This window comes from Homarus americanus, unplaced genomic scaffold, assembly GCF_018991925.1.
Source record: "Homarus americanus isolate GMGI-L3 unplaced genomic scaffold, GMGI_Hamer_2.0 scaffold39155, whole genome shotgun sequence".
Classification (NCBI taxonomy): domain Eukaryota; kingdom Metazoa; phylum Arthropoda; class Malacostraca; order Decapoda; family Nephropidae; genus Homarus; species Homarus americanus.
In genome coordinates, this window is record NW_024737042.1 from 17209492 (window position 1) to 17228432 (window position 18941).

Consider the following 18941-nt stretch of genomic DNA (forward strand, 5'->3'; position numbering starts at 1 on the left):
CGCCATGTGTCATCGGGGGGAGGGTCTATGGTTCATGTAGTTTTTATCTTAGTTTAGTTTAAAAAAATTATTGACAAAGCTTGTAGTACAGTTTGCCTATTCTGAGTAATTCAATCAGGTCTTGACACTGAGGGTGGTATCACTTCTCACTGCCACGCAGGACAAAGGTTCATACACAAGGAAATACAACATACTCATTAACAGCTATATATATATTTAATGGCAGGTTAGGAAAATATGTAATCATTGATGATTTTAATTAATTATAATTTCTTAAATCTTTAGTAGTTAGATTTATGAACGCTTTATCCTGGTGTGCTGACCCACACTAAGATCATTTCTAGCCACGCCTCTGACTCACGCCACGCAGTCCTCATAAACTCAACTTATAACCACTAGTTATCTCTGTCGCCCCTTGTTCTATAATGACTATTTATCAAATGGAAAAAAAATCTATTGATAAGTAATATAATTATTTCGTAGAACTATAATTATTTTCTCTCCGTCTCTGCAAGTTAGGAAATGTCAGCAATATTAGTCGCTAAGTCTACATCAAAAGCCCAACATCTGATCTGAAAGTTTATAGCAACAGCTTCAGCCAACTCGGTGACATCTGACCCCGAGACCTTAATCTGTGAGAGATCTCGACCAAACACAAGCAGACTCAGGGACTTAGTTCGTGCAGGAAGTCTTCAGCTCAAGGACGAAATTTAATCTGAAAGTTTGAGAGAAATTAGAATCAAGCCTGCCCAACACACGCACGCACATGCGCATACACATACAAATACTGTATAATTCTCATAGCGTAATGGTGACGATGACTCTCTTTGCTGAAGTTATGGCTAAAACAGGTTTACCTGTCTGAGGAATAAATATCTCCTCTATACCAGATGCTACTTTCACCCGTAAAAAAGAAAATTCACGAATGTGTTGTCATATATATATATATATATATATATATATATATATATATATATATATATATATATATATATATATATATATATATATATATATATATATATATATATATATATATATACAGTCAGAAAATAAATAACCAGGTACTTGTTTCGGCGTGGAAAGTCATAGTGGAATAATACCTGGTGGAGACGTGGCCGCAGGTGTTGAGGAATACTTCTGCCACAGTCTTATTTCAACCTCGGCAGGAAAATTGCAATTCGCGAAAAAATCTGCAACAAATAATCTTGAAGAGGCGAGCTCGCTGCTGCAGAAACAAACTCCAGGAAAAAGCCGCCTTGAGCACCACCAAGTTAATGAAACGCCACCTGGGTGGGATTTCCCGGCATCAACGATGACGAAGTAGGCGAAGGTGTTCACGTGTTCCTGATTCCAAGAGCTTTTTACTTTTTCAAAAACGATCATTACGAAAGAAAATAATGATAATGACTCTTCTTCCCTACATAAGGCATTTCTTACCCAAAATACTGCAAGAGAAAATAGTAATTGTAAACGACTCCCTCTCCTTTCCTATCTTCCTCACTCTCCATCGTCTATCGCTTCACAAAACAATTGATGGGAGGTTAAAGTTGGCTCAGCAGACACAAGAAGGGTGAGAGTGTGGAGGAAGCAGTCAGCTCACCGCTCACAACATCTAGAAGAAAAGGTGCAAAGAACACACTCTTCAGAGGTGGTAATTGGACTGGGAAGACTACGGGGAAGAACTCGGAGACCTGCGAGAGATCAAACGAGAAGAGGAAGCTTAAAGAAAAAAGCGCGGAATCTAGAGAGAGAGAGAGAAAGAGAGAGGAAAAATATAAATAAGAATAAAATCTTTATTCAAGTTGAGGTGCCAAGAGAATTGAGTTTGGAAAGTTAAAAGACGAAAATGTTTTGTTTTTTTAGGGGAAGACTTTCAGTTGGATTAAAAAACAGTTGGTGTTCACTGACCAACACGACAGCGTCCAGTCTGGTTCCCTTCAATGTTTCTATTTTAGTTAGAAGTGGATATGATGACCCACATGTATACCCTCAACCGCTCCGACCATCCTACCTCACATGTAACTTCTCAGTCTGTAAGTACCATTGTGACCCCTGTACTACTCTACCTACCCGAACCTATATATGTAAACATTTGAGACGACCAGAGGATGATTTCAAGCTAAGACCTACACTTTAACTCCATACCAAACACGTCCATATGTTCCTGGTACCGAGTTCTTCTAAAATCAAATGTTCTTTTACGTTCCTAGTACCGAGTTGCTCTAATATCAAACACGTTTACATTTTTTTAAACAGTTGATACATGAGAATCACTGACAAGGTTTTAGCCTAATCACATGATAAACTTGTGTGAAGAACAATTTAGGTAAAAACTATCCATTTGAAAAGACTTCCCCAGGAGTGTTACAATAAATTATCATACAGTTCAGTACATAGTTAAGGACATTGGACATTAAAGCCACTAAAAATATAAAAATGTAGACATAGCAAATAATATTTAAGAAAAATTACATAGTAATGCACAGTAAAAATTGTAGACCTCATTTATTGACGTGCTGTGGACAGACGAGTAAGTCAGGTTCGTAGAAGAATCAGCGGAGTTGGAAGTGTCGCTCGCCATCTATGAGCGGCCATCTCTTGGGTCGTCATCTTCCCAACGTCCGGTACAGCCGCCGTAAGGAGGTTCGACAGTCGCGAAACTTTGGCCATGAAGGCCCTCTGATGCTGACTAGCTCGAGACCTCGGCACCTCCACCAGCAGGACGCTCGACAGCACAGTTGTCGTGCTCCTCTCTGCAGCTCGTACGGGCAGCCCAAGTCCCGCCAGTTGAGGCACCTCTTGGACCTGGGCCTTGTGGAACACCGTCAGGGCCGCCACATCTCTCCGGTGCTCCAGAGAATCCACGGTGGTGACGATGTCATGGGGGAGGGTGTGAGGCAGAATTCATCAGTTGCAGGGCTTGCCTCTGTATCTCGTCCAGTTTTCCAATGTGGGAAGGCTTTATCTGAGCCTTATAGAGTGTCAGGATCCATTGTGGTCAAGGAATCTAGTCACCTTCTCAGGGCGGAGACCCGAGTGAGGCCTTGCGGGCGCAGTTGTTGGAAGTGTTTGTCGAACCTCAAATGTTTGTCAAAGTCCACTCCGAGGATTGGCATGTAATCTTGGAGTGGCAGAGGCACCTCTCCAAAAAGGATTCTATCCTTCACGGGGTGGGCGGCCGTGCCGGGGAGCGGGATATCACCATCGCTTGTGCTTTCTGAAGGGCAAAATTCACCTGCCAACGTGTACCCCATCCACGGATCAGCTCCAGCTACTGATTTACTCTCTGGACTGCTTGCTGGCTATCCTGGCGGGGATAAGAGTACGATAGGGTGCAGTCATCAGTGTAGCCTGATACCACTGGCATATGTTGCAGGAGGTCGTCAATATGAACGTTCCATAAAATCGGTCCCAAAACAGATACCTGAGGAACAGACGCCTCCATTGGAAAGTTTCGGAAGGCCTGACCGTTGACGACAACCCTGAGGGTCTTTCCCTCGCAGTTAGTCTGCTAGAAGCAGGAGGTGGTTCCCCTCGATTCCCTTCGCTCGAAGCTTCTCCAGGAAACCCCTGTGCCACACCCGGTCGAAGTCCCCCGCTGTCTCGAGGGAAATCACGAGGGTGTCCAGATCATTGTCCAGCGCATCCTGCCAGTCTCTGGAGAGCAGCAGCAGCAGGTCTGAGGTGAAACCAGACTGCCGGTTAGACAGCAGATTGTGGTGATCAAAGTGGCGACTCACTTCCTCCGTGACTAGCTTCTCAAATATCTTGTTGACCACAGATAACGGTGATATGGGACGGCAGTTTTCTGGGTCCGACTTCGACCGCTTTTTATGGACAGGTACCACTCTGGCCTGCTTTCACACAATGGGCCACGTGTTTTCCAACAGGTAGGTGTTGAAGACAGTCGAAAGAGGACCAACTAGCTCGTTGGCACAGTGTCGTAAGACATACAGGCTGATGTTGTCAAGGCCAACTGCTTTTCTAACATTAACTTTTCGAATTATACGTTTGAGTTTTTTCTGAGTTACCGCCACTGTGGTCAGCTGTTCCTCACACTCTAGTTGTAGAAGTGGCGAGGTTCTATTGGGTTCCGCGACAGTCATTTTAGGGCTGAAGTCTCTACCAACAGCTCCTCCTTGTCCCTGCTGCTGGTAGCTAAAGATCCGTCCGGTTTGGTGAGAGGAGAAATTGACTCTTGTTGGCAAATCCCCTGCTTCTCCTTCACTAGCACCCACCACATCATGGAGCCCACCCCCACATCAGTCAGCTTGCGACTCATATCGGCCTCCCACCTCGTTGTGATCCACTTACTGGTGGCAGCCATGTGCCTGCAGGACGCTCGGCATGCGTATTTGTTGTGTCGGGTCGAGTTCTTTTTGTACCTCACCCACGCCTTATACTTGGTCTCTGCAGCAAGCCGTCAACGGTAACCAAACCAAGGCTGGTCCGTGGGTTTGGTGACGTACTGGCTATGTGGTACGTAAAGCTACCGTAGATCCAAGAGTCGAGTAGTGAGGGTCTTAGCCTTGTGACCTACACCACCAAAAAGAAGATTATCCCAGTCCGTGTTGTGCAGATCACGGCGCATGGAGGGCCAGTTAGCACGGTCCCATAGCCAAATGGTTCGAGTGGTGGCCTCATCATGCGCCACACCCAACATCACCTGGGACAGGACCGCGTAGTGATCTGAACTACCTACCTGTCCCAGCTGGTGGCATTGGACGGAATCATCCTGGAGGTCAAAGATGACGGGGTCCAGCATCCCTCCGTGAATGTGGGTGGGAAAATCTACGTGATCCACCAGACCCTGAACAGCCAGGGGATTGTCAAAGGAGTCCTGGACGAGATAATAATTCAAGTCCCCGCGATCATGATGTGTCGACATTTGTACCGGGTAAGGAGGTCATCCAGGTACTCCGTCAGAAAGTCGAGAGATGCGCATCCTTGCCATTGGGGGCGGAAAAAGACCACAGAGCTGGAGAGCAGCGCCACCGACGAGGACAACGGGAAAGAAAAATGCTTCCATCTACGCTGGGATGTCAGTTTCCAGGACCTGCACCAGAAGTGTTTTCTTGAAACAGACAGCCACACCTCGACCCGCCATCCCTTGACGATCTCTCCTGACCCATTGGCTGTAGACCGCCGTTTTTCCGAATGTCGGCTCCAGCAGCGTCTCCGTAACTACAATGATGTCCGCATTTTTCTTGGGCAAAATTGTGCCTGAGATCACCAATGTTGGTCCGGAGGCCCCTCACGTTGGCCGAGAGGAACGCTAAATGGTTCCGGTGGGGGTGACCTGGAGGGTCGTGAGGTAGACGAATGGTCCTGGGTAGAGCCATGATGTGTAAAGACCTTCTTGGGGCAGGGGCGGGGACACAGCCGCGTTGTGAGCTTGGGAAATGGTTGGGATGGAGTCAGACTCTAAGGCCGGGTCGGAATCAGCGATGCCCAGTAGGGGGACGTCCTTCCAAGAGAGTGTACCCAGGAAGGTAACTGTCGGTGGATCAGGCCAGGTGGGGAGTAGTTTGGAACTGGCTGTCGTGCCTCGGTTATGAGCCTGTTGAGCTTATTAAGGGTGGCTTCTGGGATGTCAGTTCATTAATTGTCTGTGAGAACCCAGTCAGGGTCTCTGATTCTAGCTAGGAGATCCTCTGTATTTTCAGAGAGAGATGAGTGCCCTTGTGACAGATCAGGGAGGTTGTGGTCCTGTACCTGTGTCACGGGCTGGTTTGTTGGTATATCGTACTCCACTGGATGAGTAAGGCCACCAAGAGTCCTTAAATTCTCTATCTGAGAGCAACAAAACTCCTGGTCAGGATGCTTACTACGTATGTGGCAGAGGTTAGGACAATGTTCCTCAGTACAGTATGTGTAAGATCTTTTCTTAGTAGTAAGTCCACACACATTGCAGTATGAGGAGGGTGCGTGGCTCTCATTATGGTGCTCACTGGCGGATGCTACACTGCCACTATCACTGGCCATGAGTGCAGCTCACAATCGACTGTGGCAGCTTGAGTTTGCGTCGCTCCACTGTAGTTAATCCGCTTTAGTGGGGTCAGGAGGAGTGTGTGCGGCGCCAGCGTCGTCCGTTATTGTGTCTGGGAGGAGTGTGGGGGAGGTATGTCAAACGATGGGAGGCTGAACGATGTTAATTCGCCCAGGGTTGAGTTCTCCCTGCAGGTCCTGCAGAGGCTGAGGCAATACCAGAGTAGAAGGGGGTAAAGGAAAAATGGAAAAGGTAGATAAATAGAGAAAAGTCAGCAAAAAAGATCGGCTCTGAACGACCGAGGCAACTGATGTAAACAACATGGCAGCGATGGCGGGTGCAACTAGTTTTACAAATATTAGCCTTTAGAGACTTATTTCGGAAATAGAAACTTCACAAAATTGTTGGATGCACCTTCATACGCTAGCTTTGTGATTAGTAAAGAAGTTGGCTGCCATAGTTACCCAGAAATGAGAGAGTATATCAGAGAACATGGAGCTGTGTGTGTGTGGCGCGTGCTCTCTCTCTCTCTCTCTCTCTTGTACTGTACCTAGTTGTTCACTTGTTCTACTCTGCCAAACACTTTTTTACGTTCCTGCTACCGAGGTTTTCCTGCTGCTACCAAAGATGGTCTTATGTTCTTGGTACTGAGTTACCCTCTTTGGATATTATCTGTGATTGAGCGAGTAGCTGACGGATTGACTGAGTGACGGATTGAGTAATTGACAAAATGCATGAGTGTTGGACAAAGAGGTGACTTGACTGACTGATTGACTGGTGGTCTGGTCGGTAACTGATGGACTGAGTAACCAACTGATGAAATATATGACTGACAGTAACTGACTGATGGACTGAGTAACTGTCTGACTGAATGACTCATGAACGTACTGTTATAACCTATTGCTGAACTGCGGCTCCCCCAAAAAAGTATTGTTACATTTTCCGTCGCTACAATTTGAAACTCTAGACGAAATACTTTGGTATTATCCCCAGGGCATCATTATTGGTTGGTACACCTGCTGGCCATATCAGCAACAGCTAAAGATAGGATTGGGGGAGGGTGGTCTTCCTTGTATAGCATATTAAATACTTCAATATAACAAGAAATCCATTAAGCTATATTAATATATGTATCGCGCGAGGAAGAAGCAAGGGTTATGTAAACAAGCCACTGACCGATGATTACAATAACACTGAAATATACATTAAATGGAAGTGTTTCGGAAAATGACAACTAAGACTGAGACAGACCTCAAAACGGACATTTCACCATTACGTCGTTGTAGTAACGGGGTTTCATTCATACTGAGTTTGACAATATGCCTACTCATGTTGTTCACGATATGTCTGATTTATGGAGAGTGAATAAGCAAATAGGACTTGATATTAGAGTGAACAGCTACAGCAATATACAATATATCGGTCTCCATGGGATCTGGCATGTTACTGATATGTAAATTGCATTTGTTTGAGACCAAAATAAGGTTTCAAATCAAGTGACTTGCAGGAATAGATAGCCCCGTCCACCTATAGTATGACATTTGTGGTTGTAAGCAAATTTGGTTTTAAGTTTCAGTGTGGCACCAATTGTTACGATGGCGCAACCCATCTTGATACTGCTGGTGCTATCTCAGGGTTACGTACCCTCGTTATGAAGGGCAATAATAGCACCTTTCTCATCTTGCAAGGTTTCCCTGATAGTTCCTCGCTCTATTCATTTTAAGATCATTTGATGACTGGCATAGCATTGTGTCCATTTACGACATCCACTACGGTTCGTATACAGGTAATATATCATCTGAAGCCTCGGAGAATTCACATCGTTCGAAAACGTATAAACTCATTAATGCCCAAAGGTCGCGGACGGAGAACTACCAGCCGTTCAGAAACTGGTCGAGTTACATTGCTCGGAAAGCCTCGAATCACATCGACCCCTTGGCGAACGATAGTTTTTTTTTGGGGGGGGGGACATTACAATAACACTTAACCCCTTGGCTACAGTGGTATTGATAAGCTTCCTATTGGCCATGGTTATTGGCACACTTATTTTACCACATTGGTTAAGACATTAACCCATCAATATATAAGTACAGTGAATATTCAAAATATATATGAGCCTCATTCCATATTCATTACTTCTATAATATATATATATATATATATATATATATATATATATATATATATATATATATATATATATATATATATTAGCAGTAGTGGATACAACCCTCGCCGGCCGTCCCTTAGGGTCACTTGATCGCACCCAGGGGACCCTCAGTTTACCCAAAAGTGAATGAGTATCTAACTTTACAAAATTGTAAAAGTGAGATAGCTGAGTGCCTCCTTGTGTGCACCTTTCTTAGTAACAATGGAGGTTCAATTCTACAGTGTACTATATCCGCACTGCCCCTAACTAATCTTCAGGCTTTCAAAATGCAACTTTCACTTTAAGTTTTAGAAGGATCGAATATACCTGAGGAAATGTACGAGCTAGACACACGTAACAAGGAAGTGACTCACGATCGATGCTGACAAGATAGACGAACACGATAAACTTAAGGTAGACGAGGCTGTGTGTGCAGGAGGGAAGGGATGTACTGCACGTAGAGAACTTAAGGGAAATACGTGCAGGACTTAAGGGATATACGTACAGGACTTAAGGGATAAACCTTCAGGACTTAAGGGAAATACGTGAAGGACTTAAAGGATATACGTGCAGGACTTAAGGGATATACGTACAGGACTTAAGGGATAAACCTTCAGGACTTAAGGGAAATACGTGCAGGACTTAAAGGATATACGTGCAGGGCTTAAGGGATATGCATACAGGACTTAAGGGATATACGTACAGAACTTAATGGATATGCCTTCAGGACTTAAGGAAAATACGTGCAGGACTTAAGGGATATACGTGCAGGACTTAAGGGATATACGTACAGGACTTAAGGGAAATACGTGCAGGACTTAAGGGATATACGTGCAGGACTTAAGGGATATATGTACAGAACTTAAGGGATATATCTACAGGACTTAAGGGATATACGTGCAGGACTTAAGGGATATATGTACAGAACTTAAGGGATATATCTACAGGACTTAAGGGATATACGTGCAGGACTTAAGGGATATACGTACAAGACTTGAGGAAAAAATAATATGCGTAAGACCAAACGTATGTAAATATAAGAGGGAAATATATCAATTATAGAAGTAACTAAATAATAAACCACTTGACAAGCTTAGTGTAAGTCCCGTGAAGAAGAATATCATATTAGTAAAGAATAACGAGAATGGTAGCAGGTCTTAATGAAACAAGAAAGACAATAAAATAGCAACAGTTTAGACAACACCAAATAATAATAAAGTTTTGGGAGGAGGAACAACGTAAATGTGTGATACAACTGTTTGTGGACGAATTATTAATAATAATAATAATATTAGTAGTAGTAGTAGTATTGTTGCGTGAGCTACACTGCCTTTGCACCACAGCGGTCCCACGCGATCAAAATCAGCGCGTCAGGAAACGTGCTGGCGGGTGTCAGGTGGCGGGCAGCAGACGGACAGCTGCGTCTGACTATTGACATTTGACATGGCAAGCGAAGGAGCTACTGTCTGCTAAATGGACACTAGATATGGCACTCCGTTGCTGGCACCGCCTCCCCCTCCCTTCCTCCAGTGCCAGGTATTGGACGACCCCTTACGCTAGCCTTCCTTGCCCGGAGCCTCAGTATATTTGCTTCATATCTCTTGGTTCTGTACTGGGTCCATTTCCCTTCCCTCTTACTTTTTCCTTCTGTCTGATTCTTTCCTTACGACTCTTCTGTTCTTTTTCTTTTTGCCTTTCTCTGTTCTCCAACACTCTCCTGTTCTGCCTTTTCCTTCCTTCCCCTTCCATATTTTCCTTTGTGTACATCCCTTTGCTCTCTGAGTCTCCTGACCCATCCCTCATTCTCTCCCCTCTCATTCTTTCCTCTCGTCTTTCTTTTTCTCCTCATTCTGCCCCCTTTTACCCTTCCTGTTTCCCATTCCACCCTTTCTCTTTCCCTCTCCTCTCCACTCTATCCTTACAAGACTGACAGCTGCTTCCCGCAGGTCATCACAATATTACTTTTTATCTGTCGGTGACACAACAAATAACTCATACCTCATAGTAATCACATTACCTTCTTGCTCAAGGTCCAGGTAGCTTCTCTAAGCGACGGGTCACCACCAGCTTCTACTCCTGTAATACTTGCCGGAAGTCGCACACTCTCTTAAATTATATTGTGTTTTCTGTCACTGATTTTTAAGATGGTGCTGATCTACTTATGCTATTACTTAACAGTATTGCTTACTGACAGAGATCATTGTGTTATAAGTGTAGCGCTGAGTGCAGTTTCTTGTAGTAATATGTCTCGGTAATTTTAACTTTCCTCTCTGTTACTATCTCAATGAGAAGCTAGAATTATTACTTTAATATAATCATATAACATAAATTGATATATTTACAGCATTGTCTCTTCATGAAATAGCACGTATGTTATTTACTGACGTCATTAAAGAAGTAAAAATTAGAGATCTCATTTTCATGAGTGAATCGGGTTACCTGGATGTTGTGTAAGGCTTGAAATACTTCGGGCCTTAGTGAACTGTGAGAACTTCTTAGAAATGACCTGAGTTAACCAAGGTATGAGTGGAGGAATTTCTTTGTGTTCATCCTCTTACTCACAATGGCCTGTTGCCTGTTTAAATATCTCTATGTTTATTAGAGGCAATAATTCACAGTCGAATGTTCTTTTGCTATAAGTGAGCCACTCTTCCAGTTGTTTCGGTGAGTTGTGCTGTTATTGATGAGTCCCTTATGTCTCTCACGATATTGAAACACACATACTTGTACTGTATATTTATGTAGATCCTCCTGGATAATATTTCTTTCAATTTTATAAAAGTCAACTAAAACTGTGAGACATAACATCGTGATTTGATTTTTGATTTTGCCTCTTACAACGGCTACTTTATTGTGCACCCCACACTCATCCTGCGAGCGATAGCGCAAAAGGATTACAGAGTATAGTTTACAACGGGTCATAATAATTAACCCCCGTTGTCAGGATATTATGGCACTGAATGTTACACAGTATTTCAATTACATTATTTGTTTAATTCTATACATAAAGGGTAACTTATTCACAAATGCGTGAGTACAGGCGTGTGAGGCAGTATGTCTTGCCTCACACTTTGTTATTCACATTTGCGTGAGAAGTATTCAAGCACATTGTGTATTTGGTTCTAAACATGAGAACTGATATGGTTACTTAGTGCAAAAAAGTGGATACAATTTTAATATGTCGGCTATCTTGCCATTAGAGATGAAGTGTTGTGCCATTTCACACACAGTGTGCTTGGACCTGTCCCTAAAAGGTTCTATCTTCACACAGTTGAGGACGTAGTGTTCAAGTGTGTGGCCATATGTATGGCCACACACTTTACATTTAGTTTTGTTTACATCTGCTTGAGGAACATACTGCCAAAGGTACTTATATCCTAACCTTAATCTAGCGGTTACAACATCTTGTAATCTAGTGATCTTGTTACTTGCTCCATATACATGATTCACTTAATACATCTCATCATGGTAAACTATGGATCGACTAGTGCCTGTTTGCACTAGTCTACTTGCGTCAAACTCATCAATAAGTTCTTTCCAAATTACAGTTTTAAGGGTTCTTTTTGACAGACCCAAATTGTATTAAACGGTGTCTTTGTTAGACGCGAGTTTGGCGAGGGCATCAACTCTGTCATGTTTTATGAGGCCTATGTGAGAGGGAATCCACAACAGTTTGACCTTGACACCCCGGTCAACAAGGCACGCATATTTATGTCTGTCTTCAGAGACAAGAGCGTGACAACTTGAGTTGAGGGTGTCAAGGGCAAGTAGTGAGGATAGAGAGTCAGTGATGATGAAACTGTCAGTGACAGTGGTTCAATGAATTTAATAGCTGTGAGTATGGCAACTAATTCAGTTTGTAGAGTGGATGCCTAGTTGTTAATTCTAACTCCTTTCTCAATTATATTACCGTCAGGTTGAGTCACAACAATAGCACTTCCACCCCTCCCACATGCAGTGTTAAGAGATCCATCAGTGTAGATGGTCTGTGTGATATTATCATCAATCTGTAGAGTGTATATGTGTTCAAGAACTCTCACTTTGGCAGTGTGTTGGAGATAAATGCTTTGTATAATTAATTTTTTAGGCGGATATGTCGGTATTGTGATATCGAAGGGAACTGTCCGCCATGGTGGCAGGAAGCGCTGTTGTGTCTCAACTTTGTACAGGTGGTTTAGTCCAAACATCTTCATATGTGTAGCTGTAGTTTGGATCTATTTAGACTCACCAGTCCCATGGTTCATACATTCTAGCAATTTTAAAGAAACAATGTTATCAGGATCACTACGCAGAAGCCAGGAAGGGTGGGACGGACAAGTCATCTTTTTTTTCAAGACTAGAGAGAGACACGAAGGAACAACACCTTTTCTCCAAGGCAGTAGAGTCATGACGCCTGGAGAAGCCTGGTGTTGGCTAGACAATGCCTCGTGTCTCAGACTTCGTGTCCCCCGAGCACCTCAACAATGCCCCGTCTCGCAGGTAACGTAAGGTGGGGAATAGTCAGCCAGTAGGTGTGTTTACGACGACGGTGAAATGTTCTCGTCTCCCATGGCCACACAACACGCTGTCTCACCACCTCCCATGGCCGCACAACACGCTGTCTCACCACCTCCCATGGCCACACAACACGCTGTCTCACCACCTCCCATGGCCGCACAACACGCTGTCTCACCACCTCCCATGGCCACACAACAGGCTGTCTCACCACCTTCCATGGCCCACACGACACGCTGTCTCACCACCTCCATGGCTACACAACAGGCTGTCTCACCACCTCCCATGGCCACACAACAGGTTGTCTCACCACCTCCATGGCCACACGACACGCTGTCTCACCACCTTCCATGGCCCACACAACACGTTGTATCACCACCTTCCATGGCCACACAGCAGGCTGTATCACCACCTTCCATGGCCACACGACACGCTGTCTCACCACCTCCCATGGCCACACACAACAGGCTGTCTCACCACCTTCCATGGTACACGACACGCTGTCTCACCACCTTCCATGGCCGACACGCTGTCTCATCACCTTCCATGGCCACACGACACGCTGTCTCACCACCTCCCATGGCCACACAACAGGCTGTCTCACCACTCTAATGGCCACACGACACGCTGTCTCAACACCCTATTACACGACACGTCTTCACCTTCCATGGCCACAGGACACGCTGTCTCACCACCTTCCATGGCCACAACACTTCATCTCACCACCTCCCATGGCCACACGACACGTCGTCACCACCTCCCATGGCCACACGAAACGCTGTTCAACACCTCCTATGGCCACACGACACGCTGTCTTACCACCTTCCATGGCCCACGAAACGCTGTTCAACACCTCCTATGGCCACACCACGCTGCACCACCTTCCATCACAAGACACGCTGTCTCACCACCTTCCATGGCCACACGACACGCTGTCTCACCACCTCCCATGGCCACACGACACGCTGACTATGGCCACACGACACGTCGTCTCACCACCTTCCATGGCCACAAGACACGCTGTCTCACACCAACACACTGCGTCACCACCATACATGGCCACACTTACTGCGTCACCACCATACATGGCCACACAACACACTGCCACCACCTTACATGGCAACACAACACACTGCGTCACCACCATACATGGCCACACAACACACTGCGCCACCACCTTACATGGCACACAACACACTGCGTCACCACCATACATGGCCACACAACACACTGCGCCACACCATGGCCACACAACACACTGCTTCACCACCATACATGGCCACACAACACACTGTGCCACCACCTTACATGGACACACTGTGCATACATGACCACACACATGCATGCGCAACACAACACACTGCGCCACCACCATACATGGCCACACAACACACTGCGCCACCACCATACATGACCAGACACTGTGCATGGCACACACACCACATACACTGCGTCACCACCACCATAACACACTGCGTCACCACCATATGGCCACACAACACACTGCGTCACCACCATACATGGCCACACAACACTTCGTCACCACCATACATGATCACACAACACACTGCATCACCACCATACATGGCCACACAACACATTGCTGCACCACCATACATGGCCACACAACACATTGCTGCGCCACCATACATGACGACACTTCATACTGCGTCACCACCATACATGGCCACACAACACACTGCATCACCACCATACATGATCACACAACACACTGCATCACCACCATACATGGCCACACAACACATTGCTGCACCATACACATACATATGGCCACACAACACATTGCGCACCACCATACATGACGACACTTCATACTGCGTCACCACCATACATGGCCACACACACACTGCATCACCACCATACATGGCCACACAACACACTGCATCACCACCATACATGGCCACACAACACACTGCGTCACCACCATACATGGCCACACAACACACTGCATCACCACCATACATGATCACACAACACACTGCATCACCACCATACATGGCCACACAACACATTGCCGCACCACCATACATGGCACACAACACATTGCTGCACCACCATACATGACGACACCATACTGCGTCACCACCATAAATGGCCACACAACACACTTCGTCACCGCAATACATAATCACACAACACACTGCATCACCACCATACATGGCCACACAACACATTGCCGCACCACCATACATGGCCACACAACACACTGCATCACCACCATACATGAGGACACTTCATACTGCGTCACCACCATACATTACCACACAACCCCACTGCGCACCACCATACATGGCCACACTTTATACTGCGTCACCACCATGCATAACTACGAAACACATTGCGTCACTACCATACATGGCCACACAACACACTACCTCACCACCATACATGGCCACACAACATACTTCGTCACTACCGTACATGGCAACACAACATACTGCGTCATCACCATACATGACCACACAACACACCTTGCACGAATCGACCATCACCTATTCGACAACTTTAGTCATGAGAGTTAGTGTGTGTGTGTGTGTGTGTGTGTGTGTGTGTGTGTGTGTGCGTGTGCCTCGTGGGCCCAGGTTAGACCAACAGGGGAACTTGGAGTAGCAGTGTGCCCCAGAGGGAAGGCGCATAGGCCCACTGGCATGTGGACGCGTCCTCGCGCCTACCATCCATTGCCCCGCTGCCTTGTTGATTAACCTTGGTAGGTATGAGGTTACGGGAGTAAACCCAGAACGAAAAATCTGCAGTGGAGCCCCACATCAGGCTGACATGCTTACAGAGCTCCAATAAGACCCCAACGGCAGTAAAGGCGAGAGAGGTGACCACCATGGGAACCCAACAACTACACCGGCGGACAAAGGTAATACATGATAGACAGGCTACAAAGGCAAAACCCAGCAAACAGGGCTATCAGTAGTCCATTGCAACTCTCCATCTCCTAAATCGTTACAACACTTGCACCACTCGATCAGGAAAAGGAAGAGCCAAGATGTGTGGTTGCAGCTTGCGCTCCTTCCTCACCACATAAATACAGTAAACTGACGTGCAGCCATCATCCAGCTCACCATTCTTCTCATCATCATCAAAACACATATACCCCCATAAGTCCAATGACGATGGAGGACTGGCGAAGGGAACAGGAAGAGATGAGTGACGGGAGTTTCTAGTCACAACTCTATACATTGGCGGCACAGATAAGATGGTCATTTATACACTGTGATCTACTGTAGGCAGCAGTGCAATCCGGTCCTGCCTGTGCAACTGAGCAGCCTTTTCGAGAAGCCACTCTGCTCACCCCACATGGGAAGGGGGCTAGAAAAGGTGCCCTAAACATAGCCTGCCTCAAAAAAACAACCTGACTGGGCAACCACACCCCGTAAGGTCATCCTCATGCAGTCCAAAACACAACCAAAACCACAGATAAAAAACAAAAACAAATTATACAACCTCTTATGGATGCAGCATGGAATGTCAGGACCCTTCTGGATACTGGCACAAATGAGCGTCCTGAAAGAAGAACCGCCCTTGTGGCAAAAGAGTTGGCTAGCTATATCATCGACATAGCAACCCATTAGTGAGTCCCGGCTCCCAGACTAGGGTCAACTCACAGAACGGGGATCTGGCTATACCTTCTTTTGGAAGGATAAGCCTGCTGCGGAGAAAACTGCATTTATAGAGTTGGCTTTGCCATCCGCCAATGCATCCTCCACAGGCTAACTGAAATGTCCATCGGGATCAGCGAGCGCCACATGCCACTCGGAGTCCCACTGAATCACTCACGTCATGCCTTTTTCATCAGTGCATACTCCCCAACACTGGATGCAAAGGATGACATCAAGGAGGCCTTTTACGCCGACCTTAACAGAGTGCTAACCTCTATCCCCAGAGAAGATAAGGTTGTGCTCCTTGGTGACTTCAATGCCAGAGTTGGCAGAGATGCTAACATTTGGCAGGGACCCATAGGGAGAAATGGACTAGGCAAGTGTAATCCCAACCGCCTACTTCTCCTCAGCAAGCGTGCTGCACACGACTTCACCAACACCTTGTTTAGGAAGGCCGACAAGATCAAGGGTTCATGGCAACACCCACTATCCAAACAATGGCATCTCATTAACTACGTCGTTGTCTGAGAAAGGGATCGCCGAGATATCCTCATTACCCATGCCATGCGTGGCTAAAGGCATCCTTCAGCACTGGGAAGAGCACTACCATTCACTGCTCAACCGAAACACAGATGTGGATGTCCTGACTACCCAGCAGGTCCCGCAGCATCCAGAGCTGACCCACCTCAGGTATCCTCCATTCCTGGATGAGGTAGCTTCTGCCATCAAACAGATGAAAAATAACATAGCCTCACGGCCTGACGGACTCTCAGCCGAAGTGTATAAAGCAGGAGGACCTCTGCTTACCAGCCGTCTCCACTCTCTCCTGGAGAGTATATGGGAAAAGGAGGAAATCCCCCAAGCTCTTAAAGACTCCTCCACCGTCAATATTTATAAGAACAAGGGATACCTGTCAGACTGTGGCAAATACCGCGGGATTTCGCTGCTGTCCATAGCTGGCAAGATTATCACCCGAGTCCTCCCAAACAGTCTTCTTCCTACGGCGGAAAACTTCCTCCCAGAATCTCAATGTGGCTTTAGACCAGCAGGTGGCACCACTGACATGATCTTTGCTGCCCATCAGATACCGAAAAAGCGCAGAGAACAGTTCCGTGACCGTGCATGGCTTATGTCGACCAAACCAAGGCCTTCGACTCAGTCAACAGGGAAGGCTTCTGGTGGACCCTCAGCCGTTTTGACTGCCCACCAAAATTCATCACCATTGTGAGGTATCTCCACGATGGCATGAGCGGCAGTGTCCTACACAATGGCACTCCGTCTGAGTTCTTTCCCATCCAAACGGGGGTTAAACAAGGGCGTGGACTGGCACCAACTCTATTTTCAATTTTCTTGGCTGCCTTCCTTATTCGTGCCAATGCCAATTTATCCAACTGGGTGGACATCGAGTACCAGATGAAGTGTCTTTTCAACATAAGACGACTCCAGGCAAGAACAAATGTGTCGGCAGCTTCCATTATTGAATTTCTGTATGCAAACAACCTCACCCTTGTCGCTCACACTGATCCTGAACACCTACGCAGATGCGTATGCACACTTTGCCCTTGAGGTGAATGTATGTAAGACTCAAATTCTCTTTCAGCCTGCCCCTGGTTCATCCACACCTCCATAGTCCAACCAGCCCAATGGTACTACTCTCTAATGTTACCCACTTTCGGTATTTTGGTTCCCACCTGTCCACCATCGCGGACATCGATGAAGAGATTCTCCATCGGATCAGATGTGCATCTCAAGCCCTTGGCAGACTCCGAAACAGTGTCTTCAGCTGTAGGAAGCTGAATTTATCTACAAAGTTACACGTACCCTGTATATCGATCAGTGGTCCTCCCCACTCTGCTGTATGTCAGCGAGACTTGGGACACATACAGGAGGCACATGAAGGCACTTAAAAACTTTCACCAACGTAGTCTACGTTCAATCCTCTGAGTTCGCTGGGAAGACAAGAGAACAAATGCCAGTATTCTTGCTGACACCAACTGTAGGAGCATTGAGACTATCATTATCCATGAACAACTACGCTGTACTGGCCCTGTTACCCGCATGGACGACAGTAGACTGCCAAAGCAGTTACTTTACAGTCACGTAACGCTGGCGGGCAACTGAAAGAGTACAAGGATAGTCTTAAGACATACCTGAAAAAGTGCCAAATCGCGCCCCCCTCGCCTGGGAGACGATTACTCCACACCATAACGCTCGGAGGAGCACCACACGAGGTGTCAATACTTTCGAGTTAGCCCGACTGCATAACGAGGCAAACAAGTGCCAACGCCGGAAAGACTCTGCCGCCGCCCCTCGCACCCTAGATGTAGCCCCTCATGTGCAACATCTGTGATCGACCCTGCCGGTCACGTATTGTCCTCTTTAGTCACCTCAGAACTCACCAACCTTGGTGATATCCTTAATAACTCATATCATTGTATCATAGCAGGATGATCGCCATACTCGATTCCGAGTGACAGCAAAGTAGTAGTAATGTGTGTGGTACTCTAGGTTATAAAGTTCAAGTTGAGGTATGCTAAGTTCTAGTTGTGGTATGCTAAGTTCTAGTTGTGGTATGCTAAGTTCAAGTTGTGGTACGCTACGTTCAAGTTGTGGTACGCTACGTTCAATTTGTGGTATGCTGAGTTTAAGTTGTGGTACGCTAAGTTCAAGTTGTGGT

The 18941-nt window shown here is 46.1% G+C and overlaps 1 protein-coding gene across 1 annotated transcript; it reads right to left on the bottom strand.

The window, feature by feature from the left end:
- Positions 1 to 3506: 3506 nt before the first annotated feature.
- Positions 3507 to 4109, bottom strand: LOC121872535. The gene is made up of 2 exons (XM_042375320.1): positions 3927 to 4109; positions 3507 to 3770 (listed from the first exon to the last, which is right to left on the bottom strand). The coding sequence occupies exons 1-2, from the start codon at positions 4107 to 4109 to the stop codon at positions 3507 to 3509; spliced, it is 447 nt and encodes a 148-aa protein (XP_042231254.1).
- Between the last annotated feature and the right edge of the window lie 14832 nt (positions 4110 to 18941).